We start from the raw sequence: 17,957 nt of genomic DNA, 5'->3' as shown, positions 1-17,957 counted from the left end.
ATTGTTGGTTAAGGGCTTGTAAGTAAGCATTTCACTGTAAAGCATTTTATTTTATTTGATCTAACTGGCCAATTAATACCAGCTTTTCAGCAATGGTAATGATCAGTTAAGGACCCGCTGATAACTGGGCAGTGGGTACTAGAGTCATTGGAGAAGCAGTGGGTTTTCTCCCGTATCGACTCTCTCAACATTTTTCACCGCCACTAACGCTATGTAACGGATAGACATTTGAATCACTCAGTACAGTTGTTTGAAGTGAAGAAAGTACTGCTGAGAACAACTGTAAAGGCATGCTTTGACAATAGTCATATTTTACACAATGACAATCCAAACCCATTCTCAGTGTGTAAGACAAATAGAAAAAACGGTTCTATGCTGAGTTTTATGTCAAGGCAATAAAAGGCTGTAATTTTTCTGTCCGAATCTTCCTATTGAGATATCCTTAGAAATCACATCACACAATAGTCTGTGATGGGCCATAATTCAGTCGAGTCACATTGTTACTCATTTAAAATGTGAGGCAATGCATAGTGACATATAAATTCTGTAGCTCTCCTGTCCAACAGTACATACATGTGAAGAAAACACTAGGTACTGACTTATTCAAAAAGGCAATGCACAGCTTATGAGTCCTATTTCTGTGTGTCAAAGCTGTTACCTATGTTTGTTGTTGTTGTTGTTGTTGTTGTTGTTGTTGTTGTGTGTGTGTGCGTACATTCATGAGTGATTGTGTATCGTATCCCCTACCTCTGGTGTTAGTGCGTTGTTGTCAGATGTCTGGCTGGAGAGCAGTACGTGCGTGAAACCCTCCTCCTTCCTGACAACAATGTCACGGAATCGACAGTTGGACTCGTTCTGCCGCACGTTGTACCTCAGCCGCTTGTCGAACACGTAGCCTTTGTCCTCTCCAAGCTTCCTCTTCACAGAACTGTGCAGATTCATCTCACCGTTGGAGAGTGTGGAGCCTGTTGGAACATATGGAGCAGAGTGAATGATGAGCAGAGTGAATGATGAGCAGAGTGAATGATGAGCAGAGTGAATGATGAGCAGAGTGAATGATGAGCAGAGTGAATGATGAGCTGAGGATCCATTAGGAGTCAGAGCAGTGTACCCTACTTTAGAGAGACTTTCCTGGAAAACGACATGGTGCATCTCAAGGGGTGTACTTGAGCCTCTTCACTGGAAGACTTATTCAGAGACAGCTTTTGTGCATACAGTAGTACTGTAAGTGCCAGCTCAGCTAGTGACACAATAGACATGCAAATAATATTTTAACAACTGCTGTGGAGCTGGGATGTGCTTTACTGATATCCAAAAAAACATGGTCACCTATATTGCTCTGTTTGCATGTCAATAGTTGTCTATTAAAATACTCCCTTGAAAGAGTGAGAAGGCTATATCAATTTTCTTTGTCATCGGGTAACATCATCCTCATTTTGCATGCTGCTCCTGTCAGCGTATCATAACTATTGAATCAAACCCCATCTTGATTCTATTAGTCTCTCAGACAATGAAAGAGGCATGACTGCAAATGAGCAGAGAGAATGGATTCACACCAAGGCCCCAGTCTGGGGTAAACTATGGATGTGACAACATTCAAATGCAAGACCATGATCCTCAGAGAGAGACAAGGCGGCTCATCTTGTTTACAGGACAACATAAAACAGCTACTGAGCACTACTGAGCACGGCTGAGCACTACTGAGCACGGCTGAGCACGGCTGAGCACTACTGAGCACAGAGGACCAAACAGGGACCAACATTCAGTTACTGACCAAGGCAAACATAACTTGACCCATTGAGAAATTACCAACTACAATGATCATTTATTCTATTTCTACAAATATATTTTATAACAACAAATGTATCAGCACAAGTATTCTATGATCTGATTTGACCATGAGAAAAAGAGCTAGAGCGTAAATGCTGGCAAACCGTGTTCAAACCTTGGTTTGATCCCTCAGGGGTAGACCTTTCAGAGTCCCCAGACCCCAGCCAGATATTATAATGCAAGGCCAGCTGTAAGCGTGACAGACATTTCTCCTCTGTCATCTCGTGACATTAGACATCATAGGTCACAATGTTATCACCCGACCAATAAACTATTACACTCATTGCGATGGGACCATTTTGAGGCAAATGTTTCAATAAAGGCAAAGTGACACTAATGGATCCGTATAGTGGATTTACATAGATTGACAACATTAAAGCCTCAACCCTGTCCCGCTTTCATGATAGACAGAGGTAGAGACGATAATGCAAAGCAAAAGGGACTGTAGCTAATTTGGGACCGACCACCTCGATTCGTTCTTATGTTGCAAAATTTGAAATGGTGTTTTTTACATTGGATAAAAGTAGTGATTCAGAGCTACCAAATGGTATATCATACACTGCAGTTGAGGAACAATGGGAAAGTAATTCTGCTTTGAAAGTTGATAAACTTGTAACCCCACTTTTGAGGAAATGGCCCTTGAATGTTTTGGTACACCTACTGGAGAGCTCTTCTTTGTCTACACCTATTCATCGTTGTTCACACCCTCTTAAGCCTTAGCCCCACCCATCTCTTTAGGTATTCACATGTGAGGCCATGTTCTAAACAGAGTGAGTAAGGTCTTGTTGTTACGGTTCGGCACTGTTGGTCCGGTTCCCGCTTGTTTCCCTTTTCCTTTTTCCCCTGTGTGTGTGTGTTGTCTGTGTCTGTCTCCCCCTGCTGTGCAGCCCAGTCAGAGGATCTAGGTCAGGGGGCGTGGCCATTCTCTCTCATGCTCCGTTACTTCCAGCTGCGGCTCATTGTCATCAATCAACCAGCAGTTATCTACCCGGGCTGGACACCTCTCCAGCGCCAGTTCGTTCCTACACTACCTGTGATCCCGTCTGTTCCTGCTGCCTGCCTACCTGCCATTCCCACGCCGCAACCTGCTCATCTGTTGTCTGATATCCTCGTCATCCAGCTCTCCGGACTACTGGCTCTCCCCCCCACTCAGCTCCTACCCCGGTCTGAAGCTATTCCACCCTGAACTGTTTCTCTCTGCCAATTCACGCTGAATAAACAACATCCTAATTCACCCTCTGTTGTCCGTGTGTCCGTCTCTGCACCTGAGTCCCCCACCAAGCCTAATAGAACGAACTGGCCAAACATGGACTCAGCAGAGATGCCACATGAAACAACGGGTGATGGCGTACAACGCGCCCTCCATTCACAGGGAATGTTATTGGGACAACACGACCAACTCATCCGGACTCTTGTGGATAACAACCAGCAGTTGTTGGATCAAGTATCTCATCTCACCTCTCAGGTAGCTAACCTGGTAACACTCACTACCCTTCCTCCCTCTGCTTCTCCTCCGCCTGTTCCTCCTACAGTGGCTCCAGGCTCGAGCTTCCGCTCCTGCCCTTCGGGAACCCCCTACAACCTCACCCGAACCTTTCACCGGGGACCTGAACAAATGCCGTGGTTTCCTGCTTCAGTGCCGCTTGGTGTTCCAACAGAAGCCCCTGTCTTTCTCCACGGAATCCTCAAAGGTACATTACGCACTGGGGTTAATGAGGGGCAAAGCTTTGATTTGGGCAGAAGCGGCTTGTTCTACTCAGCAGATTGCCAGCCTGTCGTTTGACGATTTTTCCTCTCAATTGAAAGTTGTGTTTGATCACCCGGACCATGCCGGGACCGCCACAAAGAGACTATTGAAGCTACGACAGGGCACGGGTAGCGTGGCTGAATACGCCATTGATTTTTGGACCTTGGCAGCCGATTCCAAGTGGAATGACGAAGCTCTTCAGGGAGCGTTTGTTAACGGTCTAAGTGACACGATTAAGAATGAACTAGCTGTTCGTGATGAGCCTGCTAACCTTCATGTTCTCGTTTCCCTTGCTACACGAATAGACAACAGGCTACGGGAGAGGAGACAGGAGAGGGGCGGTCGGGTCCACACCGCAGGCGGGGCCCCCTCGCTTTCTGCAGCCCGAGCTACACCACCACTCGGACACCGCCCACACACCGCAGCGGATCCCTCCACGGAACTAGACGAGCCCATGCAGCTGGGCCGTGCTCGTCTGTCCCCTGCCGAAAAGGAACGGGCGCATGCGGGCTGGTGAGTGCATGTACTGTGGGGACCGCACTCATTTCCTGGTTAACTGTCCGGTTCGCCCAAAAGACCAAGCTCGCAGGTAAAAGTGGGCATACTTGCAGTGCTACACCTGACTCAATGCCCACAGCACCCCGTCTAGTTATCCCAGCTACAGTCCAGTTCAGGAATCTATCTCTCCCACTAGCTGCTCTCATCGACTCTGGTGCTGAGGATAGTTTCCTTGACGTTAACCTGGTCACTCAGGCTGAGATCCCTGTTAAGCCCCTGCCTAAGCCTATAACAGTAACCGCTATTGACGGCCATCAGTTTGCCAACATCACCCATCAAACTGTCCCCGTTTCTCTCATGCTGTCCGGCAATCACAAAGAAACCATCCAGTTTAAAGTAGTCTCCTCCTCGGCCTCCCCCCTTATCCTCGGTTTCCCTTGGCTTAGCATTCACAACCCCCATATTGACTGGCAAAACCACAAAATACACAGTTGGAGCACTCACTGCCATTCTGTTTGCCTTGGGTCGGCGATTCCGCCCTCGGTAGGTTCCCCTGCTTCCCCTGTCAAAACCCCAGACCTCTCTTCAGTCCCTGAGGAGTACCTGGACCTGGCCGAGGTATTCAGTAAGTCCAAGGCACTTTCATTACCACCTCATAGGCCATACGATTGCGCTATTGAGTTACTGCCTGGAGCCCCTTTGCCGTCCAGTCGGCTTTTCAATCTGTCCCGTCCCTGAGAGAGAAGCTATGGAAACCTACATAGGCGACTCCCCTAGCCTCTGGCATCATTCGTCCCTCATCTTCCGCTGTTGGTGCTGGGTTCTTTTTTGTAGAGAAGAAGGACAAAACATTACGCCCCTGCATTGACTACAGAGGACTTAATAACATCACAGTCAGAAATACGTACCCCTGCCTCTCATCAACTCAGCATTTGAACCCCTTCATGGTGCCACCGTGTTTACCAAACTCGACCTACGTAACGCTTACCACCTCGTTAGGATCAGGCCGGAGACGAATGGAAGACTGGGTTCAATACCCTCTCGGACACTTTGAATACCTAGTCATGCCATTCGGTCTCACTAACGCCCCAGCAGTGTTTCAGGCCATGGTTAACGATGTGTTGAGGGATTTTCTACACCGTTTTGTGTTTGTCTATTTGGATGACATTCTAATATTCTCTAAGTCACAGGATGAACACGTCTCCCACGTCCGTCTGGTTCTCCAACGCCTCATGGAAAATAAACTGTATGTGAAAGCAGAAAAATGTGAGTTCCACCGGCAGTCCGTCCCCTTTTTGGGCTTTATTATCGAGCGGGGACAAGTGTCACCAGACCCTGACAAGATCAGAGCGGTTGTGGAGTGGCCCACACCCACGTCTCGGAAGCAGCTACAACGCTTCCTGGGCTTCGCCAACTTCTACCGCCGCTTCATCAGGGGTTTCAGCCGAGTGGTTGCCCCCTGACCAAGCTCACCTCCCCTAAGGTGCCATTCCTGTGGACGCCTGAGGCCGAGTCAGCTGTGAGTACATTGAAGGAACTGTTCACCACCTCACCTGTTCTTATTCATCCAGACACTAGTTTGCAGTTTATTGTGGAAGTGGACGCCTCTGATTCGGGGTGGGGGGCAGTCCTGTCACAACGTTCCCCCACGGACCAGAAGCTCCATCCTGTGGCCTTTTTCTCCAGGAGATTGACCCCTGCTGAGAAGAACTACGACGTGGGTAACCGGGAGTTGCTTGCTGTCAAGTTGGCGTTGGAGGAGTGGAGGCACTGGCTAGACGGAGCAGAGCAACCCTTCATAGTCTGGACAGACCACAAGAACCTGGCTTACATCCAGTCATCCAAGAGGCTGAACTCCCGTCAGGCCAGATGGGCTCTGTTCTTCAGCAGGTTCAAGTTTATTTTAACATATCGTCCTGGCACACGTAATGTCAAGCCTGATGCTCTCTCTCGCCAGTTTACAGACAATGAAGACTTCAGCAATCCTGAACCTGTTCTGCCCGCTTCCTGTTTGGTGGCGGCTGTTCACTGGGAAATCGAGTCCCTCGTCCGATCGGCACAAGAGTTGGAACCTGACCGGCCGATGGCCCCCCGACCTTCTCTATGTTCCCGCAGCCGTGCGGCCGCAAGTGCTCAACTGGATCCACACCTCACGATTCTCCTGCCACCCTGGTATGAACCGTACACTGTCGCTACTTAAGAGGCACTTTTGGTGGCCATCCGCCGAGGCTGACGTCCGGGAGTACGTGGCGGCCTGTTCCATCTGTGCCCAAAATAAGGCTTCCCACAGGGCTCCTTCGGGCCTGCTGCGGCCTCTCCCAGTCCCGAGTCGTCCTTGATCTCATGTGGCCTTGGACTTCGTCACTGGACTTCCTATGTCTGAGGGTAATGACACCATACTCACCATCGTGGACAGATTCTCTAAATCTGCCCATTTTGTTGCATTACCAAAATTACCGTCTGCCAGTGAGACAGCCGACCTCTTTGTCCTACATGTATTCCGTCCCCATGGAATACCTGTGGACATAGTGTCCGATAGAGGTCCACAGTTCATTTCTCGGGTATGGAAGGAGTTTTGTTCGGCTCTGGGTGCCTCTGTCAGTCTCTCATCAGGTTTCCATCCCCAGTCCAATGGCCAGACTGAGAGGACCAATCAGGACCTGGAGGCTGCTCTACGCTGTGTGACATCCCAGAACCCGTCCACCTGGGCCAAACATCTCCCGTGGGTCGAATATGCCCACAATTCCCTCACCTCATCTGCCACCGGCCTCTCACCTTTGAGGCGGCTTTGGGGTACCAACCGCCATTGTTCCCGTCTCAAGAAAAGGAGTTAGCCGTCCCGTCAGTTCAGGATAACCTTCGCCGCTGCCGCAAGGTGTGGGTGGACACCCGTGAGGCCCTTCTACGGACAGCAGAGCGTAACAAGAGGGTGGCGGACAGGCACAGGGTAGTCGCTCCCCAGTTCCAGCCTGGTCAGCGAGTCTGGCTCTCCTCCAGCAACATCCCCCTGCGCACTGACTCCCGTAAGCTGTCGCCCCGGTATTTGGGTCCTTTCGAGATCGACTCCATCATCAACCCTTCGGCTGTTCGGTTGAAGCTTCCCCAGGCCATGAGAGTCCATCCTACATTTCACGTGTCCCAGCTGAAGCTGGTCTCCTCCAGCCCTTTGTGTCCGCCTGTGGATCCCCCTCCGCCACCGCGATATGTGACGACCATCCAGCCTACACGGTGCGGAGACTGCTGGACGTCCGGAGGCGTGGTAGAGGGCTTCAGTACCTGGTGGACTGGGAAGGATACGGTCCCGAGGAGAGGTCCTGGATTCCCCGACGATTTATACTGGATCCGCAGCTGGTGGCTGACTTCCATAGGGACCACCCTGACAAGCCGGGTGGGTCGCCGGGTGGCGCCCGTTGAGGGGGGGGTACTGTTACGGTTCGGCACTGTTGGTCCGGTTCCCGCTTGTTTCCCTTTTCCTTTTTCCCCTGTGTGTGTGTGTTGTCTGTGTCTGTCTCCCCCTGCTGTGCAGCCCAGTCAGAGGATCTAGGTCAGGGGGCGTGGCCATTCTCTCTCATGCTCCGTTACTTCCAGCTGCGGCTCATTGTCATCAATCAACCAGCAGTTATCTACCCGGGCTGGACACCTCTCCAGCGCCAGTTCGTTCCTACACTACCTGTGATCCCGTCTGTTCCTGCTGCCTGCCTACCTGCCATTCCCACGCCGCAACCTGCTCATCTGTTGTCTGATATCCTCGTCATCCAGCTCTCCGGACTACTGGCTCTCCCCCCCACTCAGCTCCTACCCCGGTCTGAAGCTATTCCACCCTGAACTGTTTCTCTCTGCCAATTCACGCTGAATAAACAACATCCTAATTCACCCTCTGTTGTCCGTGTGTCCGTCTCTGCACCTGAGTCCCCCACCAAGCCTAATACTTGTAGTAAACAACCAAAGATTTCAAGATTAAAAATGGTGAATGTAGTAGCCTACAATAAGGAAAAACTCCAGGTAACAATACACTTTCTAGTCCTTTGCCTATATCCTAATCTGACTTTGGTGCAGGTCATGTAGTTGTTCACATTACTGTCTCTGGTAAACACACACTATATCAAACAAAATCAAAGTTTATTTGTCACACGCACAGGATACAAAGCTGTAAACGGTACAGTGAAATGGTTACTTGCATAATTGCATAGTAGCAATATCAAAAATAGAACATGTCCAGATAAAAATGTATTAGTTATAATTATTAGATGATGCTTCCGAGACACACTTGTCTAAATTGATGGGTCATGTGAAAGAAATGCTATAACCACCCCCCAGCCACATCTAGCTAAGTGGATGGGTCACTATTGTCTAGACATGTACACATGGAGTCTTTTGTTTAGACATGTAGGTAGCAATACAAACTGATTGACATAGCTAGCCACCATGCATGAAATGCTGTAGTATGAATCTGCAGGTAGCTAAAGCTAACCAACTAGGTTCAATGTTAGCTAGCTAGCTAACATTATGCTACAACTAGCAATGCAAAAGGCTTTCTGAGATACAAATAATATTACTACACAGATCATACACGCAACATTAGCTAGCAAGCCAGCAAGCTAACGTTCGTTAGCTAGCTAACAGTACGCTTTAACTTGCAATGAAAATGACTTTCTGACAAAATTAGAAACATATAATATCTGAAAATGTAGCTAACTCTTACCCGTAAACATGGATGAATGCTTCATAGCAGTCTGGAACCCCTTTAGCTGACCGTTTTGTTTGTACAACTTGTTTGGCCCGCGTTGTGTCAAGTCACTCCGGTACTGACCGTGTGCAGAAAGTAGTCCATCACAACTTTTCCCCACTGATCTGCTAAATTCAGGGCAGCAATGTTGTTGAGAGCAGTAGCAACACTTTTGCAGTTCTCTGTGGCTAATGTTTTATCTTTCAAAAAATCTGCGGTAGGAAGGATTATCTACACTTACTGATTAGCTCATGTTATAGACAGAAACATGCTACATGGCAGACCAATCCGAACTCATCTCTTGGCATGTCCAGCCCATCCATTATCTCAGCCAATCATGGCTAGCAGGAAGGTTCCTGTCTTTTTCCGTGGCTAAACCAACTAGGCTCGTAATTTAACAATTTTTTTTGTATTTAAGACACATGAAAGTTCACATATTCCAGAAGGCATTTCTGCCCCAAAACATATTTTGATCAAAATAAAACGATTACGTTCAAATGCCTCTCCTGTGAAGTAGTGACGTACGACATACGCCTAGCTTCCTGAAACGGGTGACATTTATGAGCCCATTGCTGTGCCTTTCAGCTGCAAAGCAAAGGTAGATAGTTGTGAGCCCATTGCTGTGTCTTTCAGCCGGGGTCTAGTGACTCTGGAGAGGAAAACAATAGGTGTAAAATGAGTCACGCCATACAGCGTATTGTCTGTGGAAACACACAAAGGGTTTCTGTGGAAGCGCACATATTTGTTAAGCTTTTTACAAGGGTTTGAGACAAATATGTGCTCTGCGAAAATCTCTGTGCAAGTGTAATACAAGCATGCCTGCTTTTGGCTTGTCTTCGTAGTTTGATGCAAATAAATGCAGTGACTTCCCATCTCTTGTTCTAGTCAGATAACCGAACATTGTTCAACATCTTCAAAGCTCTCCCGTGGCCTAGGGCTCCAGCTTATCCTGAGTGCTAATAGAGAACTAACAGTAACAATAAAATGCATTACTGAACATGATTCACACCTAACATAAATATGAGGTGTACAATAGTACTGTGTTTCAAGTTGTATAGTGTAACACACTGTTGTAATGTTGCAATTAACTGCCTTCAGTAGATCATCAGTATGCTGTAATGTGTTCAATTTGCCACATGGTACTGATTTGCTTGGGTATGAGGTTGGACTAAAACAAAATCATAATAAGAGGGCAAAATACTACCACTGACAAACATCCAGTCTATCCAGACATTTGTAAAATAATCTAACTATCAATGTGATGACAAACAGCCCCCACACATTGTGATTTGACCCTGGCAGAGGTGGAAAGGACTTTATAAATATAATCATTAACTCAATGAGGCTAGTCTTGGACTGTGACCCAGGAGTGGAATTCACTCTCCTTATCACCACTCTCAGTAGTACAATACTGAGCCATAAGGACCTCACAGAGCATGTATTCAACTGTAGGTCACAGAGGCATCCTCTGGCAGTCTCATCTACATCTTATACATCTGGTACTCTGCAGAGATACAACCTGGTTTACCAAATCCACCATGGCATGTAGCTAACTGTCCAGGATACAATGCGTTTCCATTTCAAATGAATATTCCCATCCCACTGGAATCACTGTAATTCAATAGAGAACAAAACTACATTGAATCGGAAATGAGTGAAAACCAAAATGACAACAACAATATAACAATGTCATTTCCACTGGGCTATTATGTAAGCTAGCTTTGGCTGGCATATTGGCAAGATAGCAAGCTGACTGAACAAACCAGCATCACCTCAAGCTGTGATGTAAATGTTCCGGCTATCTCTCCCTCTGTCTATCAATCCTACTAGAAATCCTATAGTTCACTGCACATGTTCATTCAATCAATAGCTAGGGCCCTGAATGTTTTCTGGCCAGGTCACTTGGCCAGGACAAACTCATGGCCCTACTATCTATAATAAGGTATATATTCAATTCAGAGCGCATCACTTACCTAGTTCATTGACCAGTGGTGTCCCGGTGGTCTCCACGCCCCCCATCACCATCTCTACCGTGTCCTGGGGCAGTCTGTGTGTCCTGGCTGCTGCCCTGTACAGGTCAGGGTCCACCTCTCCGTTCTGTAGTCCGTTATGAGGGCCCCTTACTGGGGGCACAAACTGCAGTCCCCCCGGAGGAGCCTTGTACGGCATAGCTTTTGTCATCCTGTGTGGAGAGACATGCTTCCCTCCCCCTCCTCCTCCAGCTCCTCCTCCGCTCACCTTCTTCTGCTTCTGAGAAGCTCCAGTGCCAACCCCCAAACCCATGTCCACCCTTACTCCTGCCCCAGGATTAACCCCGGCCCCTGTACTACCACTAGTCCTTTTCTTCTTGCGTGCCTCTGCTCGTGCTCTCGGGGTGTCTGGGGCTGGAGGACAGGCGGTGAGGAGGTGTGGTCCAACCGCCCCTGGGGCCCCTCCCGGCCTCCCTGGTCCCCCTGCCGCTCCAGGGGGCAGCTTGGGGGGTTTGGGTTGCTTGTGTTGGGTGTGTAGACGCAGGCTGTCAATGAACTCCTCACAGTGCAGCAGGTGGTGCTCAGGCTCCCAGGTGTCCTCCTTGCTGCCGTAACCCTTCCACCGGATCAGGTACTCCCACTTGCCCTTCTTGTTGCGCCGCTTGTCCATGATCCGCTCCACCTAGAGGGAGAAAATCAAAAAAGAGATAGTCAGAATTTCAAATGACATGATCACAATTCAATGACATTATCCTTGCCTAATAAATACCTATCAGTTCCTTCGCCATTCATTCAAAACATTTGCATATGATAGCATTTGTAATGATTTCAAATCAGAGCCAAAAAGTACCACCTGTTACCATGTCATTCTCTAGTAAGCATGTGTAATAGGGATGTAAAATAAAGTGTGACCAGGATAGAGCTCCACTTTGAATCTCTCCTCTTTAATTTTAACATAACCAGTCTATCAGTGATTCTGTTCTGGAATTGCTGTGCTTATAGACAAGCTCTCGTCATGCGTTAGAGAGAGCTGCACTAGGAGAGGAATGATGGAAGCAGCACTGTGATCACACCATTACAGATGAACCAGATATCTGTTTTGTGGATGATGATATAGGATTGATCAGCAAGTCAGAGTGGGACATTTCAACAAAGTTATCCAACTTCAATAATGTAAAATGTGGAGCTGACAGACTGAGCATTTTGGCAAAAGGGTAGTTATATATGAATTCAATCACTTTCTGACTAAACGAAACCTTCCATGAATGTTTGCCCATGGTAGAAGTGGTCAGAAAGTGACTTGCCAAAACATTCAGGAGATAAAGGTGCTCAGAGTTGACCCATTTTGCATACCCACCCTACCATGAGACATCCATGTCTTCATCACTGGAAAAGATAAACAGTTGGGTTTGATATCATTTGAAAGCTTACAAACAGGGTTGTCAAACTATTTTATAATCACTTTTAGAGGTGAAAGCCATGTGGTGGCTATAAACAAGTGAGAAGCGTGACTCCAAACTGCTGTCTGAAAGCAATGGGCACTTTCTCATTCACTCAAGAGATTTCATTGTTTTAGAAACATGAAATGAAATTGGTGATTATAGTGCCTACACTACAGTCTAGCTTGTCCATTGTGTAACAGACAGGCAGGGTGTTTTTGACATATTCTCAAATGTACAATAATTAGACTCAGGAGAGCTGGTAATGATGGAAACAATGTTTTGCAGCACTGAACAAGTCCATTACCAATGAGGAAGCAAATGTACTGATAAAGAGTAGATGTCAATGGAATAGTATACACACACACATACTTCCCTGACTAAACAGAAGGATCGCTGAGGGGGAAGAATCTGTTTCAAAACTGACCAAATCTTTTTGGTTTTGCCCTATAGACACTTACAGTATTGTTATTTTTTATTTTACCTTTATTTAACTAGGCAAGTCAGTTAAGCACAAATTCTTATTTACAATGACGGCCTACACCGGCCAAACCCGGACGACGCTGGGCCAATTGTGCACCGTCCTATGGGACTCCCAATCACAGCCGGTTGTGATACAGCCTGGAATCGAACCAGGGGATCTGTAGTGACGCCTCAAGCACTGAGATGCAGTGCCTTAGACCGCTGCGCCACTCGGGAGCCACAGACAGAAGCACAAAGCACTTCTTCTTCCTAAACTCTATATTAACACTACTCAAGCCGGCCAATAGTACCAACTCCAGAGAGCTGGGAACTTCAGAGCAGCATATCCCATCTCAATTCAAAAAGAGAGCAAAACTTAACATCTCAGACTATTCTAGCACAGATTAAGACACACTGTATATACAAACTTCATGAATTACTTACACTATATATACACAAAGGTATGTGGACACCCCTTCAGATTAGTGGATTCGGCTATTTCAGCCACACCCATTGCTGACAGGTGTATAAAATCTAGCACACAGCCATGCAATCTCCATAGACAAACATTGGCAGAAAAATGGCCTTGCTGAAGAGCTCAGTGACTTTCAATGTAGCACCGTCATAGGATGCCACCTTTCCAACAAGTCAGTTCGTCAAATTTCTGCCCTGCTAGAGCTGCCCCTGTCAACTGTAAGTGCTGTTATTGTGAAGTGGAAATGTTTAAGAGCAACAACGGCTCAGCCGTGAAGTGGTAGGCCACACAAGCTCACAGAATGGGACTGCCGAGTGCTGAAGCGCTTAGCGCGCAAAAATCATCTGTCCTCGGTTGCAACACTCACTACCGAGTTCACAAGCCTATGATCACCATGCGCAATGCCAAGCGTTGGCTGGAGTGGTGTAAAGCTAGCCACCATTGGTGATGAATCACGCTTCACCATCTGGCAGTCCGACGGACAAATCTGGGTTTGGCCGATACCAGGAAAACACTACCTGCCCCAATGCATAGTGCCAACTGTAAAGTTTGGTGGAGGAGGAATAATGGTCTGGGGTTGTTTTTCATGGTTCGGGCTAGGCCCCTTAGTTCCAGTGAAGGGAAATCTTAATGCTACAGCATACAATGACATTCTAGACGATTCCGTGCTTCCAAATTTGTGGCAACAGTTTGGGGAAGGCCTTTTCCTGTTTCAGCATGACAATGCCCCCGTGCACAAAGCGTGGTCATATAAAAATGGTTTGTCGAGATCGGGGTGGAAGAACTTGACTGGCCTGCACAGAGCCCTGACCTCAACCCCATCGAACACCTTTGGGATGAATTGGAACGCAGACTGCGAGCCAGGCCTAATCGCCCAACATCAGTGCCCGACCTCACTAATGCTCTTCTGGCTGAATGGAAGTCCTCGCAGCAAAGTTCCAACATCTAGTGGAAAGCCTTCCCAGAAGAGTAGAGAGTATTATAGCAGCAAAGGAGGGACCAACTCCATATTAATGCCCATGATTTTTGAATGAGATATTCGACGAGCAGGTGTCCACATACTTTTGGTCATGTAGTGTATGTCTCTCGGCTTCTGGGGAGAGTTGATTCCTAAAAGTACATTTGTAACGTGTTGCTGGTGGGAGATACAGTAGGACCCGCTCCACTGTGGGAAGGAGATAAGAACCCATAGGCTGACATGTAGGCTGCTATCATGGAGAACCCTTAAACATGACTGTGGATATTCATGGTCACACACACACACACACACACACACACACACACACACACACACTGGTTGAGCATGACATTTGACAGAGCCATTACAAAGAGTCAAGGGGGAGCTTTCTCCATTGTACACACAGACACCCAGATGAATAATAAAAGGTTATGTTCTATGGATCATGGGTTATGACCCTTTCAGTAGCCTATATCATTCTGTATAACATTCTGTTTTCGTAGTATGTTTATGTGTGTGTGTATATATGTGCCTATGGTACAGGTGCTCTCCTGTTTACCTGTTGCATGTCCACCCCCAGAGACAAACAAAAAGAAACAAGCCTAATTGGTTGGCAGCAGCTCTCACGCCCTCCACCACATTATCTCAGGAGGGACCTTCCCCCTAGTTCCTAGTTCCTTCTAGATCTGCTGTTCTCATGGAGGCAGTTGATAATGGCACTGGAGAAACTAGCTGCAGACCTTGACGCTTCAGGTTCTCTGTAGCCATTCATGCTTTATTCCAATAATCATCATTACATGCTGCAGAAAAGTAATAATAGGCTCATTCAATCTTTATTATCACATTGCTTCCTTTAGGAAGCCACACACTGTAGAATTTAAGTGTATCAATAGACATAACTCGATATCTATGGTGTCCTCTTTCAATAATTTGTGACGGGCTCTTAGATTGCAAATGAATATACAGTTCTCTATAGATTGTCAGCTACTAACTTTAATTGATTACCTATGTTGTTCTTTGACAGTACAACATTTAAGATAGAAACAAAATGAGTATTGGCGTTTTATAGAGAACAGTCTGTTTATACTGTAATCCATTTCTTGATCCAGTCCTCCATTCATTACACAACCTCGCATCTTGCCAATAGTTGTTTTTCTTCAGCAGTTAACCTTGTATCAGATGGAAGTGCCCTGACATTTAGCCCCAGCATTTCCTTGGTGTTTAGTGGTCTCATACACAATGCTGCGGATGACATGCTGTGGGAAGACAAGCAGACTCCCACACTAAGGAGCATGCAGACATCAGTCTGGCTACTATACTTTACCCTCCCCACTAGCTATGTAGCTGCCTGCCTCCAGTTCAAATGCTTTTCTCCTTTCCTTTAGAAAACATCCTCCCACCCACATGACTTCAATGGAGCTTGATTTAGCCCTAGCATCGAAGGTGGGAGGGGCAGCATGAGTGTGTGTTGGTGTGTGTGTGTGCCTGTGTGTGTACACAGGAGAGTTTAATGAAATGCATGTCCAGTGTTTAAAAGAAAAAAATGAGTAACAACGTAGTGATTTGCTCCTACACAGGAGAGCGCGAGCAGCACAGAGCTCCACACGACATGAACATCTGTGTAAAACACACACACAGCAAGCCGGAATGGCCGTCTGTCTCCCAGCAAGTCCATTAACACATAGTAGGACACTGAGCCCAAATGGCCATCTGCCCATTACCTGCCCATTACCGGGACATAAATACAGAGCCGCTCCACATTGATACTATGCTGGCCTGTGTATAACAGTTACAGTGCATTCAGAAAGTATTCAGACCCCTTCACTTTTTCCACAATTTGTTACGTTGCAGCCTTATTCTAAAATGGATGATTGTTTCTTTTTTTTCTCTCATCAATCTACACACAATACCCCATAATGACAAAGCAAAAACAGGTGTTTAGAAATGTTTGCACATTTAGTAAAAATGAAAAAAATGGAAATATCACATTTACATAAGTATTCAGACCATTACTCAGTACTTTGTTGAAGCACCTTTGGCAGCGATTACAGCCTCGATTCTTGGGTATGACGCTAGAAGCTTGGCACACCTGTATTTGGGGAGTTTCTCTCATTCTTCTCTGCAGATCCTCTATTTTCAGGTCTCTCCAGAGATGTTCGATCAGGTTCAAGTCCGGGCTCTGGCTGGGCCACTCAAGGACATTCAGAGACTTGTCCCGAAGCCACTCCTGCATTATCTTGGCTGTGTGCTTAGGGTCGTTGTCCTGTTGGAAGTTGAACCTTCACCACAGTCTGAGGTCCTGAGTGCTCTGGGGGAGGTTTTCATCAAGGATCTCTCTGTACTTTGCATCTTTCCCTCGATCCTGACTAGTCTCCCAGTCCCTGCCGCTGAAAAACATCCCCACAGAATGATGCTGCCACCACCATGCTTTACCGTAGGGATGGTATTGGCCAGGTGATGAGCGGTGCCTGGTTTCTTCCAGACGTGATGCTTGGCATTCAGGCCAAAGAGTTCAATCTTGGTTTCATCAGACCAGAGAATCTTGTTTCTCATGGTCTGAGAGTCCTTTAGGTGCCTTTTGGAAAATTCCAAGTGGGCTGTCATGTGCCTTTTACTGAGAAGTGGCTTCCGCCTGGCCACTCTACCATAAAGGCCTGATTGGTGGAGTGCTGCAGAGATGGTTGTCCTTCTGGAAGGTTCTACCATCTCCACAGAGGAGCTCTGTAGAGATGACCATCGGGTTCTTGGTCACGTCCCTGACCAAGGCCCTTCTCCTCCAATTGCTCAGTGGCGGCCAGCTCTAGGAAGAGTCTTGGTGGTTCCAAACTTATTCCATTTAAGAATGAAGGAGGCCACTGTGTTCTTGGGGACCTTCAATGCTGCATAAATTTTTTGGTACCCTTCCCCAGATCTGTGCCTCGACACAATTCTGTCTCGGAGCTCTACGGACAATTCCTTCGACCTCATGGCTTGGTTTTTGCTCTGACATGCACTGTCAACTGTGGGACCTTTCCAAATCATGTCCAATCAATTGAATTTACCACAGGTCGACTCCAATCAAGTTGTAGAAACATCTCAAGGATGATCAATGGAAACACGATGAACCCGAGCTCAATTTCAAGTCTCATAGCAAATGGTCTGAATACTTATGTAAATAAGGTATTTCTGTTTTTTATTTTTAATAAATTTGCAAAAAGTTCTAATAAAAGCTTTGTCATTATGGGGAATTGTGTGTAGATTGATGAGGATTTTTTGTATTTAATCCATTTAAAAATAAGGCTGTAACATAACAAAATGTGGAAAAAGTGAAGGGGTCTGAATACTTTCTGAATGCACTGTAAACAGTGTATCATATTAAGCCTGAATGGTGGTCTGTGCCCAGCTTGCTCATTACCAGAGAGAGGAGTGATATTAAAGAGACATGTGCTGTGGAGAGTCTTCACCTCATTCCCTGAAGCCAGCTGCTTCTTACAGCGCCATGGTGGCCCTGGCCAGTCTGCTCCTTCTGACAATGACCACCCCCAAGGGGGACAATCAGCAGGGGGCAGACGTTCAATCTCAGTAGCGCACACACACACACACGTGTGCATGCACATACACACGCACACACACACACAGTTGGGCTGGTGTAATGAGACCGTAACATCCTCTTTCTCACTCTGACATAAGGGCCATTGTTAGTGGCCAGACCTGACATGTCACCCTGCTGGGTTCTTACTTCCAAATTGATTCTTTCTGTATGCCTGTTGGCCAACTATTCAATAGGAACCACAAGCCTAGAAACACTGATTACATGTACATTTGCAGACAAGTGGACATAAACACGAGAAACAAAAAGAAAACACACACACA

At 46.9% G+C, this 17,957-nt stretch overlaps 1 protein-coding gene across 1 annotated transcript in view; it reads right to left on the bottom strand.

The window, feature by feature from the left end:
• The window catches only part of LOC121575685 (chromodomain Y-like protein 2), a 50,403-nt gene that overhangs the window by 26,014 nt on the left and 6,432 nt on the right, over positions 1–17,957 (bottom strand). Inside the window, exons 2-3 of the mRNA XM_041888952.2 lie at positions 10,775–11,453; positions 748–965 (exon numbers count right to left, since the gene is read on the bottom strand). Of these exons, the coding sequence (XP_041744886.1) occupies positions 748–965; positions 10,775–11,453 (897 nt within the window). The remainder of the gene's footprint in view (positions 1–747; positions 966–10,774; positions 11,454–17,957) is intronic.

The sequence above is a fragment of the Coregonus clupeaformis genome, unplaced genomic scaffold (genome assembly GCF_020615455.1).
Source record: "Coregonus clupeaformis isolate EN_2021a unplaced genomic scaffold, ASM2061545v1 scaf0563, whole genome shotgun sequence".
Classification (NCBI taxonomy): Eukaryota; Metazoa; Chordata; class Actinopteri; order Salmoniformes; family Salmonidae; genus Coregonus; species Coregonus clupeaformis.
Note: the sequence above shows the minus strand (reverse complement) of the source record. Positions and strands in the feature narration are given on the sequence as shown.